This window comes from Myotis nattereri (assembly GCF_964212035.1).
Source record: "Myotis nattereri genome assembly, chromosome: 10".
NCBI lineage: Eukaryota > Metazoa > Chordata > Mammalia > Chiroptera > Vespertilionidae > Myotis > Myotis nattereri.
Genome location: NC_138085.1, coordinates 22,663,727 through 22,685,394, shown reverse-complemented (window position 1 = coordinate 22,685,394; position 21,668 = coordinate 22,663,727). Strand labels below are relative to the sequence as shown.

Sequence of the window (21,668 nt, the reverse complement as noted above, 5' to 3'; positions counted from 1 at the left end):
AGTTGAAGTGGGTGGGCTCCACGCGGTGGGCACGGATGCCCCAAGAGGTGACCTCTCTCCCACTGTATCCGGGCCGGTGGACGGAGCTCAGGAAGCAAAGCCGAGGCGCTGACATGCCCCCGATCTCGCTTGCACCCGCAGGGTTTGGCGAGGCGCTAGGGCGCGCAGTTGGCGCGGGGCAGCGGCGGCGATGCCGGACCCCGCTGCGCACCTGCCCTTCTTCTACGGCAGCATCTCGCGCGCCGAGGCCGAGGAGCACCTGAAGCTGGCGGGCATGGCCGACGGCCTCTTCCTGCTGCGCCAGTGCCTGCGCTCGCTGGGCGGCTACGTGCTCTCGCTGGTGCACGACGTGCGCTTCCACCACTTCTCCATCGAGCGCCAGCTCAACGGCACCTACGCCATCGCCGGCGGGAAGGCGCACTGCGGCCCCGCCGAGCTCTGCGAGTTCTACTCGCGCGACCCCGACGGGCTGCCCTGCAACCTGCGCAAGCCGTGCAACCGGCCGTCCGGGCTGGAGCCGCAGCCCGGGGTCTTCGACTGCCTGCGGGACGCCATGGTGCGCGACTACGTGCGCCAGACGTGGAAGCTGGAGGTGAGAGCGGCCGGGGGGCGGGGGGCTCGGAGTGAGGAGAGGGGTCCCCTTCGCCAGCCTGCGGTTTGCCGCTTTGCGTCAGGTTTGGAAGCTGGAGGGCTGGGCCCCGCTGGGAGTGGGCCTCCGAGGCGGGGCCTGAACTGCGGGAGGGAAGGTGGAGGTAGCTCTGGACCGGGACCGGGCGAGGCTTGGGCGGAGTTGAGAGGAGGGTGGGTGCCTCGCCCTGGGTAGGGTAGGCCATGGGCGGTGGTCTTTGATCCCCTGCATTACATCTGGGTGCTCGACTACCAGTGTCCGAGCTTCCAGCTGGAGACCACTGGGGGCTCGGCCCTGGGTGGGCGGGGACAGGACGGAGGACGGGGAGCGGGGCTGTGCTCACCCGGTGCGCCCGGGGGTCAGGGAGGGATCTGAGGGCGAGGGTGGGGGAGATGGAAACGGGGTTCCTGGCCGCATGTTGCCGTCACTGCTAAGTGCCCTTGACCTCCGTTCCCCAGGGCGAGGCCCTGGAGCAGGCCATCCTCAGCCAGGCGCCCCAGGTGGAGAAGCTCATCGCCACCACGGCGCACGAGCGGATGCCCTGGTACCACAGCAACCTGACGCGCGAGGAGGCCGAGCGCAAACTCTACGCGAGCTCGCAGACCGACGGCAAGTTCCTGTATGTGGGGCTGGGGCTGGGGCTGGGGCTGGGGCTGGGCTGGGGCTGGGCTGGGGCTGGGCTGGGGCTGGGCTGGGGCTGGGGCGGCTCAGTGTGCAGCGGGCCTTCGGTGGGAAGGAGCGGCGGTGTTCAGGTGTTCAGGGCCCGTAGCGGGACCGCCTGGGCGGGATCCAGAGCCTGCTACTTGCCAGCTGGGACGTGTGCAAGCAGGTGGGCTTCCTCTCCTTCGCTCAGCAAACAGTGACTGAATACCTACTGTGTGCCAGGCACTGAGGACATGTGCAGACAGAGCCCTGTCCTTGTGGAGCAGGGAGACAAAAAAGAGGAGCCAATAAATGCAAAGTGTGTCAGGAGGCGGGCAGTGCCGGCTGTCCAGGGGGGAGGGTGGGATTCGGTGGCCAGGAATGGCCTTCGCTGTGAAGTGAGCTGCGAGCTCTCTGGGAGAAGGGGTTCCTGGCAGGTGGAAATGCGAGTACAAAGACCAGGAGTTGCTGTAGGGGGACCTCAGAGAGCCCTGAGCAGCCCCCCACAGCCTAGCCACCATCACACCCGGAAGGAGCTGCAGTGTGCAGCTGGCCCCAGTCACCATCACCATCGCCGTCGCTGTCGCCATCACCATCACTGCAACCATGAGCAGCAAGGCCGAGACCCAGCAGGCAGCCCAGTCCCTATCATCACACGGCAACCGTGAGCAGCGAGGCAGCCGCCCCAGTCACCATCACCATCACCATCACCATCACCATCACCACAACCATCGCCATCACCATCACCATCGCCATCACCATCACCATCACCACCACCATCACCATCACCATCACCACAACCATCACCATCACCATCACCACCACCATCACCATCACCATCACCATCACCACAACCATCACCATCGCCATCACCATCACCATCACCATCACATCACAACCATCACCATCGCCATCACCATCATCACAACCATCACCATCACCACAACCATCACCGTCGCCATCACCATCACCATCGCCATCACCACAACCATCGCCATCGCCATCACCATCACATCACCACAACCATCGCCATCGCCATCACCATCACATCACCACAACCATCGCCATCGCCATCACCATCACATCACCACAACCATCGCCATCACTACCATCACCATCACAACCATCACCATCGCCATCACCATCACCATCACCATCACCACAACCATTGCCATCACCGTCGCCATCACCATCACCATCACCACAACCATCGCCATCGCCATCGCCATCACCATCACCATCACCACAACCATCACCATCACCACAACCATCACCATCACCACAACCATCGCCATCGCCATCACCATCACCATCACCACAACCATCACCATCACCACAACCATCACCATCACCACAACCATCGCCATCGCCATCACCATCACCATCACCATCACCACAACCATCACTGCAACCAGGAACAGCGAGGCTGAGACCCAGCAGGTGCCCACTGCCCCCCCACCCCAGCGCTGCCAACACCGAGCCCGGCACCAAGGGCAGCGGTGTAGGGAGCGGAGGCCCGGCCGGCCTCGCATCAGTGAGGCCTGCGGCGGGGACAAGAAGGTCGTGCACCGAAGGTTTTGGAACCAGTCACGTGGTTCAGTGTAAGAAATGGTTATGGTTCCATCGACAGGAACGACCCCAAGGCAGATGAGTTTGTACACCAGACTCCCATCGAGAAGAATAACCCCAGGAAGTCCCTTCGCAGTGTAGGCGCTGGAGAGGCTGTGGCGTGTGATGCTGTTGAGGGAGAACAGGTGCGGAGGCAGCAGGTGGCACGGCCCAGGCGGAGTTCCAGCGCGGGGCCGTCACTGTGCGGCAGACCGTGGCCGTCATAGCCGCTCCCCACGTGGCCGGCCCTCCCCACAATGAGCAGCAGGATTCCCAGAATGGTGAGGGGGAAAGAATGAGGGGTCGGACAGGCTCCCAAAGGCCAGGCCCGACAGCGCGGGCCCCACCGTACCACACGCGGAACCCCTGTGGGCGTGGACCGCAGCATTCCAGCCCCCCTGCGCCGGGAGCAGGGGTGGAGGGTGCAGGAGAAGAAGGCAGACCAGTGAGGACATGCATGGGGCTATGGACCACGATGCTGCAGGGCCTTCCTCTTCAAAGACAGCCTAGGGCAGTGGTTCTCAGCCTTGGCTGCACATGAGAAGCACCTGGGAATCTTTTTAAAATCCTGATTTCTGGGCCTCATCCTCCGGAAATTCTGTTTCTTTGTTACTCATGTTGTGGCCCCACCCCATAACAAAGAAACAGAATTTCCGGAGGATGAGGCCCGGAAATCAGGATTTTAAAAAGATTCCCAGGTGATTCTAATGTGCAGCCAAGGTCGAGAACCACTGGCCTAGAGAGATGGCTGTGAAGAAGAGAAGGAAAATCAAGGAGACGAGACCCAAGGTCATCAGCCCCCTCAACGCCGGTGCCGCTGCAACTTCCATTACCCACGCGCAGAAAGCCCTAAACCACAAGATGGCAGAGAGACAAAAGCAGCTGATCCAGCAGCTGAGAATTCGTCCACTCCCGAGGCTGAGCAGGGTGCGGGGAGGAGGGAGTGGGTGGGAGGGGGCTGAGTAAAAGTGCTGGCTACCATCTCTACCATCAAGAAGAAATGAATATGAAATTCCAGCAATAAGAAATGAACAAGAGACTGGAGCTGAAGACCTTAAGTGCTCGCTTTTTGCCGTTGACCAGATAACTAGAAGGATGTGCGTTGTCTGTGCAGCAGGGGTTTTTATTATTTTTGTCTGAGGACATCTCTTTTTGATAATGACAATGTGTTTTTCATGGGAGAAAAAAGCCTGTTTTTTTTTTTTTTTTTTTTTTGTTTTTTTCAATATACCTTTAAAGGTTTTAAAATTGTTTCCTATCTGGTCAAGCTGAGATTTTTAAAGAACCTCATTTTTAATTTGTAATAAAAGTTTACATCTTGATTTTTTCAAAAAAGTTAACAAATTGCAAGCACCTGCTAATAAAGGTCTTAAATAATTAAAAAGAAAGGAAGGAAGGAAGGAAGGAAGGAAGGAAGGAAGGAAGGAAGGAAGGAAGGAAGGAAGAAAGAAAGAAAGAAGAAGGAACGAACGGCTAGGAGGCGGGTTCTTGGCAAGTTCACAAAACAGGAAGGAGCGGGAGTGCTTGGAAGGAAGTGAGGTCTGAGGGTCTCAGGACCTCATGAATTAATGTGTGTGAAGTAGGACAGTGTCTGGCATGTACTGAAAGTGCGCCAAATGGTAGCTCTTACTGCATGTGCGTGAATGTGTGTCTGCCCATGTCTGAGTTACCGCTGAGCCTGTGGCTGTATTTGTTACTGTGAGAGAAGCTGTACAGCTATTTAAATAACCCTGCTGGGTGTTTGAAAGCCCCGCTGACACTGCATTCTGGTCTGGACCAGGTCCCTTTGTATACAGCTGTTATCCAGATGTCAGCTGAGGTCACACTGGCCGTGAGCGCCCTCTCTCCTGTGCCCTCAGGAAGTCCAGCGCCCTCCCCACCATGTCTGTGAGTTCTCCAGGCCTCGCTTCTCAGGCCGAGTCCCTGCAGGGCTGAGTCCTGGCTCTCACGCCCTCTCCTAGGGCTGTCCCTCTCCTGGGACCAGCCGCAGACCCTGGACCTCCCCACCGTGTGTGGTCTCTGCGTGGGCACCAGGTTGCCTGCAGGTCTCCCACAGGAGGCTGGTTCCAACACACGGTGCTGTTGTCAGCCGATAAAATTAATTTTTTCACCCTAGCAGACTTCGGATAAAATTGCAGTAAAGTTTCTAAGGCTTCGGAGGGAACTCTTGAATGCATGTTACAGATAATGCAAGGAAGGCCTTAGAACAGTATCAGACAGGGCTGTTTTCTCAGGGAAACTGCACTTTGCATTTGTATCGGTTACTGTTTGCTATGTAACAAACTGCTCCAAGACCTACTGGCTCCAAACAACATTTTTTTAAATTGTCACAATTCTGTGAGTCAGCTGAGCCGTTTTCTTTGAGGCTGGGACTGAATACGTTGGGATGGCCATGTCACGTGTCTGGCTATTGGCCCCGTGTCCCCTGGGTGATGGGAGGCACTGGCCGCAGTGCTGGCACTGTCCAGCAGGCTAGCCTGGGCGTATGCAGTGGTGGTGGCTGCAGGGTTCCCACGAATAGTCACAGAGGGAAAGTGACGATACACAGGCACTTTTAAAGACTCTGCTTATGTAATGTCATTGAGGTCCAATTGGCCAAAGCAAGTCATGTGGCCAAAACCAGAGTCACTGTGGGAGAAGGGACTACCCACAGGAGAGGAACGAAGGCAGCCAGTTTTGCAAAGACCACCACAGGATTGGAACGAGGAGGTCATAATGGCGGGGATGGGCCTGTCGAACATGGGTGTTTGGCGCTCCTCCTTCTCTCTTGGATTGCAAACTTGAGGGCAGAGCCCGCCCTGGTGCCTCCGGAGCGCCCTCTTCTAGTACGTGGTGAGGGCCGGTACTTGGCCAGGTGGCACCTGTCCCCACCCGGATGCTGCACCCTCCCATCTCGGGTGTGGTGCTTGCCAAGACGTTACCAACATTTGGTCGCACGTCTCACGTACATGCGCCCGCTCCCAGGTGCCAGAGTGCCGCGGCTCTCTGCGAGGGTGGCGGCTCCCCTGTTGGTGTGGCTGGTTTTCCCCCTCATCTCGGCTTTGTCCTTTCTGGCGTGTGACCTCCTTTCTTTGCATTTGCAGGCTAGGGCTTCCTTCCCTGGTTTCATCTCAATTCCGCTTTTCAGCACCTCACTTTCTGCCTTTCTTCTGTCTTGGTTTTTCTTTCTTTTTCTCTCCTCCCCTCTCTCCCCTTCCTCTTTCCCATATATGGACAATGATTGCACCATTCCAGTGGTGTTAAGTCTCCCCCAACCTTGGGCTACCTAAGGCCCCCTGAAAGTATCAAAGGATTCTGGGGAGGTAAGGGGTGGAAGACCTGAGTAAAGTGTGCAGCAAGTAATCTTCTGAGCCCTCAGCTCAGCTTTAAAAAAAGAAGTTGTTGGTTTGTTGGTTTTTTTTTTTTTAAGAGAGAGAGGAAGGGAGAGGGAGATAGAAACATCGATGTGAGAGCAAAACATTGACTGGCTGCCTCCTGCATGTCCCCCTACTGGGGATCAAGCCCACGACCCAGGTATGTGCCCTGACCGGGAATCCAACCAGCAACCTTTTGTGCACAGGATGATGCCCAACCAACAGAGCCACTCCAGCTAGGGCCCAGCTCAGCTTTGACTTGTTTCATACCTTAACCTTCCACAGAGGATGTTTGGCAAAGAATTCCACTGCCCAAAGGGAAAGTTTGCAGAGGTTTTGCATGGACACAGCAGAGGTTATGACAGGCTTAGCGTTAACCAGTCTGTTGAGATAAGAGGCGTCTCAGGAGAACAGGGCCAATGGCTTTCTGCACCGAGTGGGTCTACGACAGACGCTTTGGAGAGCGCGCTGGCTGGAAGGCTCAGAGGCAGGAGGACCAGCTGGCCATGGAGGCTGAGGCTGGAGGAGGTAGCATCTGGGTGCAGTGGAGAGACTGGGGCTGGTGCTGAGGTGCAGAAGCAGCTGGAGTGGTGACGTTCTGAGGGACAATGACTGATGCTGGGGAAATGTCCAGAGTCCAAAGCAGCTGGAGAGACAGGCAGGGTGTGCTTTGGCAGAAGCTGTCGTGGGTTCTTCTTGTGGTTCCTCAGTCACTAACTGCTTTCTCAGCATGGAGAGAGTTAGGGGCTGGAGGTCAAAGCTGTAGGCACAGAACCTCACACAGGCGTGGAGGTCTCGGGGCCTGAGATCAGGATGCAGGGTGTGACAGAAAGATGCATCCACTCAGGCCTGCAGTTGAGACCAGGGCCACGCCCACCACTGACCACAGAGATGGTACCTAATGCTGTTTGCTGCCAAAGCTGGCTGCCTTTCTGCATGGTTGCAGCATCTGTGGTCGTGGTGATTCAATGTGAAAGCAAACTTGACCCCGGAGAAGGGCCATCAAGAGTATATTGTTAAGTGATTCTTAACCTCTTCTGGATGGTCCCCTTCGGGAATCTGACAGGAGCTGGACCCCTCCCACATGTGCCCCCACAGTGTGGTCAGTGTGTGCAGGTGTGTGTGGGTAGACATGTTCTCACTGCACAAAGGCACCATCTTTGAGGGGCTCAAAATATCTTTATTTTGGCAAATTTCCAGCAGAGGACAATCAAGGGTCTCCTTCTGTCACAGGTTGGTCTGTTACAACAACGGGCGGGTCTGTGATGATGACAGAGTGACTTGTTCTGGTCTGTACAGAGGTGTCCCATGATCTAGCCCAGGGGTGGGCAAACTTTTTGACTCGAGGGCCACAATGGGTTCTTAAACTGGACCGGAGGCCGGAACAAAAGCATGGATGGAGTGTTTGTGTGAACTAATATAAATTCAAAGTAAACATCTTTACATAAAAGGGCACGGTCTTTTTTTTTTTTAGTTTTATTCATTTCAAACGGCCGGATCCGGCCCGCGGGCCGTAGTTTGCCCACGGCTGGGCTAGCCACAGGGTTGTGCTTACCTCTGTTGCTCTACATGTGGACATGACTTTCCCTAGGAGAATGGTCCTGTCTACCTGTGTAGACCTGTGTGTCCCGTGAGTGGCTTTGTGTCCACCGTAGATGGCCAAAGAGCCCTCCATGGCTGGCCAAGAGTCCCCTGTGGCTGAGTGAGTGTCCCCTGTGGGTGGCTCAGTGTCAGGCCATGCAAGGCTGAGTGGGTGCTGTGGGAGGCCCAGCATTTCTTTGGGAATGGTCACATGTCTGCCCTTGGATGATGAGGTGACACTGTGGTTCCCTCTCTGCTCTCTGACCAGTCTCAGCTCCCCCAGTCCCTGCTGCTTCTCTGTGAGGCTCTGGGGTGCCAAGCCCAGAGGGTGTGTTTGGGGGACCTGGGACCCAGCAGGGGGACACCACGACAGGAGCCCAGGTGGTTGTAGGGGTGACCTGCTCTCCTTGTCCCCGCCAGGCTGAGGCCCCGGAAAGAGCAGGGCACGTACGCACTGTCTATGATCTATGGGAAAACCGTGTACCACTACCTCATCAGCCAGGACAAGGCCGGCAAGTACTGCATACCTGAGGGGACCAAGTTTGACACGCTCTGGCAGGTGAGCCGCCCGCCCCCCGGATGTGAGGGAGCCGCCATGGCGAGGTGCTCAGGCTCCTGGGAGGAAGGAGCCTGGCCCTGACGCCCGCCCCCTGCAGCTGGTGGAGTACCTGAAGCTGAAGGCGGATGGGCTCATCTACTGTCTGAAGGAGGCCTGCCCCAACGCCAGCGCCAGCGCCAGCGCAGGTGCGCGGGGGCCACGGGGTGGGGCTCGGGAGACGCTGGCCCTCAGCCCCTCACCGCCCTTTCTGTTCCCTCAGGGGCCGCTGCTCCCACCCTCCCCGCCCACCCATCCACGTTCACCCATGTGAGTCAGCCAGCATCTCAGAGTTGGGGTCTCTGGGGCGGAGCTGGTATGGGGGCTATGGGTCCTGTTCCCAGGGCGAGGCTGGGGAACGGGAGGAGGTCCCCCATTACTGTCCCTGGGCGTCCTCAGAGGATATGGGTCTCATGAGGGGCTGGTGCCCTCAGCTTGGGCCCTACTAACCCTTGTGGCCCCATGACCTTTAGCCTCAGAGACGGATCGACACCCTCAACTCAGATGGATATACCCCTGAACCAGGTGAGCTGGCAGAGGCGGAGGTGTGTGATGGGTTTGGTGCCGGCTGGTGGCAGATCCCTGGCTGGCTCTGGGTGTGCTCAGAGAGACGGGGGCCTGTCCCGGCCCATGGCAGTTGGCTTGGTTGGCCCTGTGCACACACTGTGCCATCTGCATGGGCACGCCCATCACGCCCCCCTGTGCGTGTACATGGGTGTGTGCAGTCATGCAGGGGAGAACCCGTGGCCATGCCTGGGTGCCCAGGGCACAGACACACATTCGTTAAGCACCTACTGTGTGCCAGTTACACTCTGAGCTCACTGTGCACATGAGCTCATTGGATCCTCCTGGCATACTATGGGAGGCGGTCACAGTAATTCTCAATATATAGACGAGCCAGGAGGGAGTAACTCTCCCAGGCCACACAGTAGGCAGTGGGGGGGCGAGACTGGACCCAGGCAGACAGGCTCCCGAGGCCACGCTCCTAAAACGCCCCGCTGCTGATGCTCGTGTGTTGGACGTGTGGATGCAAGCCTCCCCATGTATGTGCTCAGAGAACATACATGGTTGTGTGTGCACACAGAGGCTCATCTGTGGAGCCCTTTAAACATGGCTGCCGGGTGCCTACAGAGATGCGGGCAGGCACGGACGTAGGTGCATACATGTCAGTGCACACACAGGCACAGGTGTGCACATTCCAGCTGGCATACTAACGGTTACTCAGAAAGACATGGGTGGGAGTGTACATGGGTGCATAAGTGTGAACACACAAGGGCACACATGCTTATATGTGCACAGTGATGCACGAGCCTTTGGGGTCCACTTGGACGTGACTTCCCGGTGCACCCACAGATGGGACCAGGAGTGCACACATGTGCACACACACACAGACCCACGCGCCTGTACATGCTCTAGGCGGTACGCCCCTGTCCATGGTACATGCCTTGTGGGCGCTGAGGCTCCCTGCCCTCCCATCCCCTACCCCTTCCCTCCTCTTGACTGGGAGTGCACGCCTGTGTGTGCCCAGCCCGCCTAGCGTCCCCAGAGAAGCCGCGGCCCCTGCCCATGGACACGAGCGTGTACGAGAGCCCCTACAGCGACCCCGAGGAGCTCAAGGACAAGAAACTCTTCCTGAAGCGCGACAACCTCCTTGTAGCTGACATCGAACTTGGTTGCGGCAACTTCGGCTCCGTGCGCCAGGGCGTCTACCGCATGCGCAAGTACGACTGCTGGTGCAGGGGGCCGTCCCCTGCCTGCCGAGATGGGGAGCCAGGAGGTGACATCAGTTTGCCTGGAAAACAGACCCTGGGGGAGGACCTCGCCCTTGGGGACAGCACCTGAGGGAGTGAGAAGAAGCGTGGGGCCGGGGAGGCTGGGCTGGGCTGCAGCTGCTGATCCCCGGGGAGCTGTAGGGGGGCCCCCTGAGTCCCTGCGTCCACCCGTCATTGGAAGCAGGCTGCCCAGGGGGGAGTGTACCTATGCATGGAACTGCTCTTTGCAGTGAGCGGCAGTTCCGGGGAGGACTTGGCAGTGCACTGCCCCGCCCGTGCTCCCGGCAGCCAGGGATGAGTGCCTGGGTCTGGAAGGGGATCTGGGTGGCAAACCACAGCGTCCATTACACAGTCCAGGGAGAAGGAGGCCGGTGGGGGCGCGAGGGGCCGAGCAGGGCCGCGCTGACTCGAGTGTGCCTTGGCTTGGGCAGGAAGCAGATCGACGTGGCCATCAAGGTGCTGAAACACAGCACAGAGAAGGCGGACAAGGACGAGATGATGCGCGAGGCGCAGATCATGCACCAGCTGGACAACCCCTACATCGTGCGGCTCATCGGCGTCTGCCAGGCGGAGGCCCTGATGCTCATCATGGAGATGGCGGGCGGCGGGCCGCTGCACAAGTTCCTCACCGGGAAGAAGTGAGCGGGCTGCGGGCGCTGGGACGGGCGCATCCTGTCCACTCATGGGTGTGCTCCACTGTGAGCACACACGCACTCTATATTACATTTTTGTTTATTGATTTTAGAGAGAGAGTAGAAGGGGGAGAGAGGGAGAGAAATCGATTTGTTGTTCTACTTATTCATGCATTCACTGGCTGACTCTTGTATATATTCTGACTGGGGATCGAACCTGCAACCTTGGTGTATTGGGATGATGCTCTAACCAACCGAGCTACCTGGCCAGGGCTCACACTCATTCTATATGTTCATAGACACACTCACACCCAACGCACAGCACACCCTGACACGCACACTCATACCTGCCCCCCTCACACACCCTGACACGCACACTCTTACCTGCGCCCCCACACACCCTGACATGCACACTCATACCTGCCCCCCAAAAACACCCTGACATGCACACTCATACCTGCCCCCCCACACACCCTGACATGCACACTCATACCTGCCCCCCCACACACCCTGACATGCACACTCATACCTGCCCCCGCACACACCCTGACACACACAGTCATACCTGCCCCCGCACACCCTGACATGCACACTCATACCTGCCCCACCGCACACCCTGACATGCACACTCATACCTGCCCCCCCACACGCCCTGACACGCACAGTCATACCTGCCCCCGCACACACCCTGACATGCACACTCATACCTGCCCCCCCGCACACCCTGACACGCACAGTCATACCTGCCCCCGCACACACCCTGACATGCACACTCATACCTGCCCCCCCACACCCTGACACGCACACTCATACCTCTCCCCCGCACACCCTGACACGCACACTCATACCTGCCCCCCCGCACACCCTGACACGCACAGTCATACCTGCCCCCACACACACCCTGACACACACACTCATACCTGCCCCCCCGCACACCCTGACACGCACACTCATACCTCCCCCCCGCACACCCTGACACGCACACTCATACCTGCCCCCCCGCACACCCTGACATGCACACTCATACCTGCCCCCACACACACCCTGACACGCACAGTCATACCTGCCCCCCCGCACATCCTGACACGCACATTCATACCTCCCCCCCGCACACCCTGACACGCACACTCATACCTCCCCCCCGCACACCCTGACACGCACACTCATACCTGTCCCCCCGCACACCCTGACACGCACACTCATACCTGCCCCCACACACACCGGACACGCACACTCATATCTGCCCCCACACACACCTGACACGCACACTCATACCTGTCCCCCCGCACACCCTGACACGCACACTCATACCTGCCCCCCCGCACACCCTGACACGCACACTATGCCCACAGGGCAGAGCCTGACCTCCGTGCAGGAGGGAGTCCCAGCTCTGCCTCTGACGGCTGTGACCCGAGCCGGCTCTTAACTTGCCTGGGTAGTTTCCTCGTGTGTACCGCAGCGGGGATCACAGTACTTCCTCCAGGGCCCTTGTGAGGATCAGATGAGCGGGTATTGATAAAGTGCTCAGCACGGTGCCCGCACTGCGTGTGAGGGCTGGTACTAGCTCCGAGGGCCGTAACCGTCGCCACCCCAGTTTCTTGGCCCAGGTCATGACCCACAGGAAATGAGGTGGGCTGTCTCTGACCTAAAGCCGGGTCAGCAAACTGCAGCCCATGGCTTGCTTTTGTCCTGCATGGTTTTGCATTTTTAAAGGGTTATAAACAAAAAAGCAAACACGGGGACACATGGCAGAGGCCACGTGCAGCCTGCTGAGGCCAGAACATTCCTGTCTACCGGCATTTACAGAAGAAAACGGCTGACCTCTGACCGAAGGAACTGCAGCTTCCTTTGTGCTCCCTCAGCCTCAGGCTCTTACTCTCAGCCTTTCACACTCACCACGCAGGGCCGCCAGCCGTCCTCGTGTCGGGCCGGCTCATGCATCCAGTCTCTGCACAGGTGTTCAGGAAACCTCTGTGACAGGGACGATTACAGCCCTTGGGATTCATCAGTGGACAAAAGTGGCAAAGACCTTTGCCTGCATTCTGGTTGGAGAAGAGAGGCTTTGAATAATTACACAATAAAGTGCTGCGTATGTCGGGAGATAAGTCCTATGGAAAAGGGGTCGGGAGTGTCAGGCTGGGAGGAGAGCAGCGAGAAGGTGAGGTTTGTGCAAACAGGGAGGCAGACGAGCACAGCTCTGGGGGAAGGGTTTTAGGCAGAGGGCACAGCCAGGGCCAAGGCGCTGAGGTGCCCCCAAGCTGGTGCTGCGGAGGAACAGCGAGGGGGCCTGTGGCTGGAACTGATGTGGGTGGGAAGGCGATGGGTCGTATTTTGCAGGGCCCTGTGGGTGCGGGGAGGGCTTGAACTTTGACCTGAGTGAGACGGGAACCCCGTGTGGCTGTGAGCAGAGGAGGAGGACCTGGCTCTTCTGTGGGGAAGACCCAGGAGGGCGAGGGCAGAGGGGACTGTTCCGGTCCAGTGAGTGAGGACGGAGGCTGGACCAGGTGCAGGAGCCACGGTGGGAGAAGCCGGAGGTGCTGGAGCAGCGGTTCTCAACCTGTGGGTCGCGACCCCTTTGGCGGTCGAACGACCCTTTCACAGGGCCGCCTAAGACCATCCTGCATATCAGATATTTACATTACGATTCATAACAGTAGCAACATTACAGTTATGAAGTAGCAACGAAAATAATTTTATGGTTGAGGGACCATGGAGGATGCAGACAAATGATTAGTTTGGGAATCGTAGCAGGTGGGTGACACTGACAACCTGGACCGCAGGAGGGCAGGGCCCCCCTGTGGCTCCCCGCTGTGTGCCCAGCCCCTGCCTGGCACAGACAGGTGCTCAGTGAGCATGAGCACGTGCCCAGCTGGGGCGGAGGTGCGGGCTTGGCCCCCGGGGTGGGTGGGTGGGGGGTGGGAGGAGCTCGGGCTGCCGCACCCGCTGACCCGGCCTCCCCCGCTCAGGGAGGAGATCCCCGTGAGCAACGTGGCGGAGCTGCTGCACCAGGTGTCCATGGGGATGAAGTACCTGGAGGAGAAGAACTTCGTGCACCGCGACCTGGCGGCCCGCAACGTCCTGCTGGTGAACCGGCACTACGCCAAGATCAGCGACTTCGGCCTCTCCAAGGCGCTGGGCGCGGATGACAGCTACTACACCGTGAGCTGCCGGGGGCCCATGGCGGGGACGGGGAGCGGGAAATATCTGTGAGGGGCGGGGTCCCCTCGGGTGTGGGCGGGGTCTCCATGGGGGAGCGGTCCCCTCGGGTCGGGGGCGAGGTCCCCACGGGTGGAGGGGCGGGGTCCCCATGGATGGGGGCGGGGTCCCCACACCGGCGCCAGCAGCGTCTCCGCCCCCCAGGCGCGCTCGGCGGGGAAGTGGCCCCTCAAGTGGTACGCGCCCGAGTGCATCAACTTCCGCAAGTTCTCCAGCCGCAGCGACGTCTGGAGCTATGGGGTCACCATGTGGGAGGCCTTCTCCTACGGCCAGAAGCCCTACAAGGCAGGCGGGCAGGGCAGGGGCGGGGGAGAGGCGGGGGGCCGGGTGCGAAGGCGGGGAGGAGGGAGGGCTGGGTGTGAAGGCGGGGAGGAGGGAGGGCTGGGTGTGAAGGCGGGGGGTGGGGGAGGGCTGGGTGCGAAGGCGGGGAGGGGGGAGGGCTGGGTGTGAAGGCGGGGAGGAGGGAGGGCTGGGTGTGAAGGCGGGGAGGGGGGAGGGCTGGGTGTAAAGGCGGGGAGGAGGGAGGGCTGGGTGTGAAGGCGGGAGGTGGGGGAGGGCTGGGTGCGAAGGCGGGGAGGGGGGAGGGCTGGGTGCGAAGGCGGGGAGGAGGGAGGGCTGGGTGTGAAGGCGGGGAGGGGGGAGGGCTGGGTGTGAAGGCAGGGAGGAGGGAGGGCTGGGTGTGAAGGCGGGGAGGGGGGAGGGCTGGGTGTGAAGGCGGGGAGGAGGGAGGGCTGGGTGTGAAGGCGGGGGGTGGGCGAGGGCTGGGTGCGAAGGCAGGGAGGAGGGAGGGCTGGGTGTGAAGGCGGGGAGGGGGGAGGGCTGGGTGTGAAGGCGGGGGGTGGGGGAGGGCTGGGTGCGAAGGCGGGGGGTGGGGGTGCGGAGGCAGAGGCGGGGGAGGGGAGGGCTGGGTGCGAAGGGCTGAGTCGCAGGCGGGAGGGGGGGGGTGCCTGGTTACTCAGCATGCACTTGGCTCTGCTCGAGCAGAAGATGAAGGGGCCCGAGGTCATGGCCTTCATCGAGCAGGGCAAGCGGATGGAGTGCCCGCCAGACTGTCCGGCTGAAATGTATGCGCTCATGAGCGACTGCTGGATCTACAAGTGAGTGTGGGCGGGAGGGGCGGGCTGGCCGGGCCCGGGGCCGGGGCAGAGGTCCTGGGGCCCAGTCAGTCCAACAGAACTGTGGGTGTCATCCACCCAGAGACTCGCTGCCTTTCCAACACGCAGGTGCTCTGCCTCTGTGCGCATCTCTCCAGCACCCTACACTGCCCCCCATCTGTGGACACCTAAGCCCAGGCCCCACCAGCCAGCATTCAGCACACTGGTCCCCCAGAGCCCCAGTCACCCCTCTGTTACCCCATGTGGTACCAGTGCTCAGGCACCGGATGATGTTCTAGCATCTAACTTGTCAGCCCCCACCACTGAAGTACGCAAACACTCAGTATATCCACACCCCACTCTGTCTGGTCGAAGCTTAACACTTGAACAACCCAACTCCGAATACCGTCAATATCCCAATTTCCCATCCGACAACAGGCAGCACGGATCCAAACAAGCGGTCACCCTACACTGATCATGCAGCGCGTGTACATTCCAGCACCTGGGCATTCCTAGCTCCCAGCATCCATTGCTCCACTGGCCAACACCTGTGACATTGATGCGCAGACACGCAGGCAATCCAATAAACAGACACCCCTCTTTATGGTAAATAAATAGCAAATGGTCAGCCTTCCCGTCAAACAGGTTAACCCGCCTCCACAGGAAACACCGAGACACCAACACCCAACACAGTGCCTGGACACGCCACACAGCACCATTAGTGCCCAGCACTCACCACCCACCCCCTCAGTACCCCAGCCTTCTGTTCCGTCATGGGCAGCATACTTGCACCCATATAAGTCCACCCTGGCCCCATGTGCCCCGACCCCGGGCACGTCACATGCTCAGTACGCCAGCATTCAATAGCCCAGCTCCCTACGGTCAGTAGTTGTCTTGCCGAACACTCAGGGGATTCATTTAATAAGTCTTTACTAGTTAACACCCAGCATCCTGTGTGTCTGCAGCCCTTCTATCAGGCAACCCCAAATTCCCGGTCTCACACCTTAAAGACCCCTCTATCACCCAGTACTTCACCACCTCGACGCCCCAGGATTTTCTGAGCCCCTGCATGCCCACCTCCAGCTGGACTTGGGTTCTGGCTGGTGGTCAGTGGCCTGGATCTGCCCCTCCCCCACAGGTGGGAGGATCGCCCGGACTTCCTGACTGTGGAGCAGCGCATGCGGACCTACTACTACAGCTTGGCCAGCAAGGCTGAGGGCCCCCCGGAGAGTGAGAAGGGGGCCAAAGCTGCCAGTGCCTGACACCCCCTGCCCAGGCCTGCGGGCCCCTAGGCCCAGCCTTTCCGCTGTGCCTTCGGCCCCATCCCAGGATCCAGTGTGGCCGGGCCAGGCCAGCTCCTCCCCGCAGCTGGGCTGTGAGTGGGAAGCTGAGCCCGAGGCCCACACCGGTTAGGCATGTCCTACCTGGTCACCCATCCTTTCTGGCTGGCGGAGGAGGGATGCCCTGAGATGGGGGTGGGGTTGTGTAGCTTGGCCCTGGGCAGGTATGTACTGGGGGGCCCTGAGCCGAGGGGTGCTTACAACAAGGACTCTCCTTTCTCGCCCTGAAGGGGAGGACTCTGGGAGTCCTCAGGTGGCAAGACCTTAACCATGGAATAAATCAGCTTCTCTCTTGTCTGAGCTTCCTCATCTTTCTTGGGTGAGGGTGGACAGGAGAGGCGCGCTAGGGCGTGCTTGAGAACAACTTTCCTTGTGTGAGGCTGGCTTTCCCACTCCTGTGCCCTGGGAAGTCTTCATTCAAGTGAGGGGCTATTGGGGAAACCAAGGCAGGTAAGTGTGGGGCTGTGTGCCCGCGGAGCCTCAGCGCCCCTACCTCCGTGACTGCATGATGGCGTCACCTGGAGAGACTTGACCAGCTGCTGACCCTCCCCCTCCCTCTCGCCCCGGCATCGGTGCATTTTAAAGTGTCTTCAGGTGATGTTACCACCCAGCGTCCTGCTCTGCTGTCCAGCCTTCCTTCCTGGGCCGGTCATAGCTGGAGTTTCCATCACTGGGTGCCCCAAGTGCCAGCTCAGTCCCGCTCAGACCTGTCCCTAAGCTCTTGTGGCCTCAGTTTACCCACATGGAAAGTTGGCATGTTGGATCGCAGAACCCAGCAGGTGGGGTGAAATGAAGCCAGGTGCCTGCATTTCTTTGCGGAACCAGCTCCCAGCCACCACCCCTCCCCCCCCTTCCCCCCACCGTGTGATGGGCCGTCCAGGCCCCAGTCAATGCCTCCTTCTCTTGGCTCCGCCTCCAGAGTGATTGGCTCAAGGGCGGCACAGGCCCCCTCTCAGAGCCCAGGAAAGGCCAGGAGATGCTCCGTGGCTTCTGGGAAGGCGGCGTTTCCTCTCACCTGTGGAGGCCGGGCTGCCTGTGGCTGTTCCTGCGGTTATGGGGAGGGCTGGGGGCTCCAGCCGCTGTGCAGAGGGAGCGTGAGGCCCGATGGGTGACCCTGAGAGCAGACCCCGAGCCTTCGTCACCCGTGAGTACATGATCGAGACCAGGAAATGGATGAACGGGTTCAGACCTTGCTGTGATGTCACCATTTACTGCTGAGGTTTTCATACTTGATACCTAAGCTTCATATGAGCATATTTAATGAACTTTGCATCTACATGGAGGTAAATTCAGAGGCCCCTCAGCTGGACTGCCAGCTGACACACGGAGGCCCAGTTGTGCGTGTGTTTGGAGAGTGTGTTATGGGTTAGACCACCGACTCGGAATTTAAATTTTAAGAGCCTTTATTAAGCTAGCCAGCTGACTGCCAGCCGTGTCTTTCCCGTAAGAGCCCACAGCTCGCAGTGCAGACCAAGAGTACAGCAAGACCTTTTATCTGCAACACTACAAAGTATTTTTTTAAAAAAAGAAAAAACAAACTTCGGAGCCGTTCATTAGCCGTTCCTGGTACTGGCAGGGTAAAAAGTTTACATAAAATTTATGAGCAGGGTCACACCTGGCTGGGTTCAATCATAACACATTGCTTTTTTAGCAAGATAATTAGCAATTTTTCTCCCCCATGGTCCCTGCCCCTCAGCCTACTTAGTAATTCTTTTTTGTCAGGCCCCTACCCCTAGCACGCACAAGTGTTTGTAAAGGTGTGGAATTTTCTGAGGGTCTCCGAGCCCTGCATTTAGAGTGAAAACAGACCAGGAGAGTTCAGAGACCCTAAAGTTAAAGACACAAACTCGAATTACTCCCATTTTTGTCATTCTCTGTGACCACTTGGAGATTTTTGTGTTTAAAATGTAGACCAGTGAGGCCTTGCAAACTGTGAGATACAATAACTTTAGTTGGAAAATGTATATCAGTTCATACATGAACCAAATTACTGAATTTGAATAACACCATTAAAATGTAAACATTGTTTTTAAACTAATGAGCAAATCAAGAAAACAGTCACATCAATGGTACAATTTCGTGGCTTCCCAAATTCTGTTCGCAGATATTTCAGTTTTATTAAATTCACTTGTTATGGGATAATTCACATTATTAGATGAAGTATATCATAAAGGAAATAAATTCTCACTGTCTGCATTTCTTTTAGTCATTAATTTTTATTTTATTATTGCTGAAAATCATTTTATAGGAAGGAGGTTCTAACAGTGACCCACTCTGAGTGTCCAATACACGGAACGCTGTGTGCGCTGCCAATAAATCAGCAGTTCTCAACCTGTGAGTCGCGACCCTTTGGGGGTTGAACGACCCTTTCACAGGGGTCGCCTAAGACCATCGGAAAACACATATATAATTACATATTGTTTTTGTGATTAATCACTATGCTTTAATTATGTTCAGTTTGTAACAATGAAAATACATCCTGCATATCAGATATTTACATTACGATTCATAACAGTAGCAACATTACAGTTATGAAGTAGCAACGAAAATAATTTTATGGTTGGGGGTCACCACAACATGAGGAGCTGTATTAAAGGGTCGCGGCATTAGGAAGGTTGAGAACCACTGCAATAAATGCTTGTTGAACCAATAAGAGGGTGCGGTTCCACACATTCACCACCAGGGGCCGCTGTTCCCGAAGCCATGGCCGCTCAGTTCCTCCATTCGGGCCTTGCCGCCAGCCCTGTTTCTGGGTGTCTCTTCTGCCTGGGGCGCAACCCCAGGCTCCTCCCTGCTCTCCAGGTGCCCCCCACCCCGCGCCGTCCTGTCCCTTGCAATCCATTCATCCCAAAACCACTTCTCTTTCAGGGTTCCCCAATTATAGCACCCCTGCCCCCGGCTGCAGCTGCTTTCACCAGAGGGTCTTAACATGAATTGAATGACAGTCCTAGGTTACGGGCACCTCTGAAAAGGCCCTGTCATCTTCAGGCGTTGCACAGCCATTAGCCAGGGTGGGGGTGCGGTGTGGTGGGCCTGGGAGAGAGAGGGGTCGGCTGTTGCGGGGCTCCGGGGCACTGTTTCTGGCTCTGGCTGTGGAGGAGGGTTGGGGCTGGCTGCGGGGGTCCGACTGTGTGGAGATGCGGTTGTACAGATCTAGGGGGCTGTGTTGTGGCAGAGCCTGTGGGGGCTCCTTCAAGGGCTGGGGCGCGAGCTGTTGGCAGGCTGGGCTGTTGAGGTCCGTGGTTGGCTGTGGGGGCCTGGCTGCACAGGGCCCTGCTGCTCCAGGGTTGGTGTGGGTCGGGGTGGCTCCCGGGGAGTCCAGCTGCTGAGGGCGAGGCAGTGTCTGCTGCAGGCGGTGAGCTCACACAGACCTTGGGCTGTTGTCTGCTGGACCCTGGGCGCTGTGCGGCGTGTCTTGGGGTTCCGTAGTGAAGATCAGCTTTGCTCATCTTTCCTTTTTTCTGTGTTTCTTGTTCTCTGTGTTTTGCAATCTGTCTGTCTTTGTTTCCACCTGGCGCTCTCGCTGGGTGGGCCAGCACCCAGGCGGGTCTGTCCCTGAAGGGTCTCGGATGTGCGGGCTGGACGGTGCAGGGAAGAATTCAAGACACGAGTCCGGGTCATTCTGAGAGAACGTTCATTAAAGCTGGGGACGTGCATCCAAGGAAGGGCTTAGGGCAGAAGCAGCAAGATTAAGAGGCCAGTGAGCAGGACACGTGGAATAAGGACACTGACAGCTGAACAAACTGGCCGAGCAATTTGCAGCAGGTACAGGTCACCTTCCTGGAGAGAACATCTAGGCCTCAGCTGTATCCAGCTCCAGGCCCAGGGAGGCAGCACAGCCAGGTGGGCGACACCAGGGCCAGCTGAGATGACTACTGACTAATGATGCCCCCCTGCCCTGGCGCTGACCAATCAGCAGAGACGTCATCCCTCCCCCTTCTTCCCCATAGGCTTGCATCTCCTAAACTCTAAGGCAGTGGTTCTCAACCTTGGCTGCACATTAGAATCACCTGGGAATCTTTTTAAAATCCTGATTTCTCTAGGCCCAGAAATCTGGATTTTAAAAAGATTTCCAGGTGATTCTAATGTGCAGCCAAGGTTGAGAACCACTGCTCTCAGGGAACCCATGAGACTGGCAGCAGGAGAAGCGAAACGAAGCAGTGGGCAGCGGCAGCTCCACCCCGGCGAATCCCCGAACCTGTCCCCAGGGCCCTCTGTTCTGTCTGCCCAGAGAGCGAGGGCAGCGCAGCCGGGCTCTCCTGTGGCTTCTGTGCGAAGCCCTTCCTCGCTTCAGTGTCCGCAGCTTTAATAAATGCCCCCGCGCAGTCACCTGGACTCCTGTTGTGAAATGTTTCCTGCACGAAGTCAAGAGCCCACACACTAGAGGCCGGGCCAGACGGGCCGCTAAGGGCCAGGCCCCCTTCCTGGTAGCAAGATCACAGTGACCAAGTGAGGATAGCCAGGGCTGCTGTGGCCCTTTGAAAGGTGAGGCAAGAGGGGTGCCCTTGGAGCTTAGGAGAAGGTCTGTAAAAGCAGCACCTGAGGAAAGAGGTGGGGGCACGGGGGATGGTGCCCTAGGGAGAGTGCTGCCAGATCCCTTGTCCTGAGGTTTCTGTAAGTTTTCTAGAAGCGGGCATTTTAGGGGCGGTGTCAGGGGAGGATCCAACAACCGCCTCAGCTTTCCAGGTGTGTCCGTGGTTATGCTGATGCTTCTGAGTGAGGGGGGGGGGGGGTCGTTCTCTGGTCAGCTTCACCTCTATCTTGGACTTGTCTGGCTCTAGTTGTAGTTTGTTAGTTATTTCCCTGGGTTATCCATCTTGGGTATGGCTGCCACTACTTGGGTCCCAGTTAGCGATCTCCCTGCCTAGGCCCTAGGGCAGGGGTGGGCAACCTTTTTGTGAGTGCGTGCCAAAACCAGCAAAATCTCTGACTCAAAATTCTTCTGCGTGCCAACCCTAATTTTTTGAGAACATGTTATGCCTACTTGATATCACTTAAGGTGTACATATGTGAAGAACCTTAAAGAAATAAAATTCATTCAATTGACAAAAACACAGTATATGATGATGAAAAATACATTTATTTTTTTAATGTATACATGTACACTGATAGTCGGACAGAAAACTTTATGATTCCGTTTGATATTATCAGTGGGATTTTTGCTGCTGCATCACTGATGACAGACATTTTACATCAGGTTTATATTT

At 57.7% G+C, this 21,668-nt stretch overlaps 1 protein-coding gene across 1 annotated transcript; it reads left to right on the top strand.

Moving 5' to 3' along the window:
* The first annotated feature begins 1,090 nt into the window (after positions 1-1,090).
* Positions 1,091-16,758, top strand: ZAP70 (zeta chain of T cell receptor associated protein kinase 70). Its single transcript, XM_081101441.1, has 11 exons — positions 1,091-1,247; positions 8,233-8,371; positions 8,469-8,556; positions 8,631-8,677; positions 8,881-8,932; positions 9,936-10,128; positions 10,611-10,817; positions 13,778-13,970; positions 14,172-14,312; positions 15,012-15,124; positions 16,260-16,758. Exons 1-11 carry the CDS (start codon positions 1,165-1,167, stop codon positions 16,381-16,383), a joined length of 1,380 nt encoding a protein of 459 aa, XP_080957567.1. The 5' UTR covers positions 1,091-1,164; the 3' UTR covers positions 16,384-16,758.
* Positions 16,759-21,668: the final 4,910 nt, after the last annotated feature.

Bases quoted from the DNA above. Each gene is read 5' to 3' on its own strand.
- ZAP70 (XM_081101441.1), top strand. From the start codon at position 1,165: ATGCCCTGGTACCACAGCAACCTGACGCGCGAGGAGGCCGAGCGCAAA. The intron at 8,372-8,468 runs GTGAGCCGCCCG...CGCCCCCTGCAG, and splicing joins AGTTTGACACGCTCTGGCAG to CTGGTGGAGTACCTGAAGCT. The intron at 14,313-15,011 runs GCAGGCGGGCAG...CTGCTCGAGCAG, and splicing joins ACGGCCAGAAGCCCTACAAG to AAGATGAAGGGGCCCGAGGT.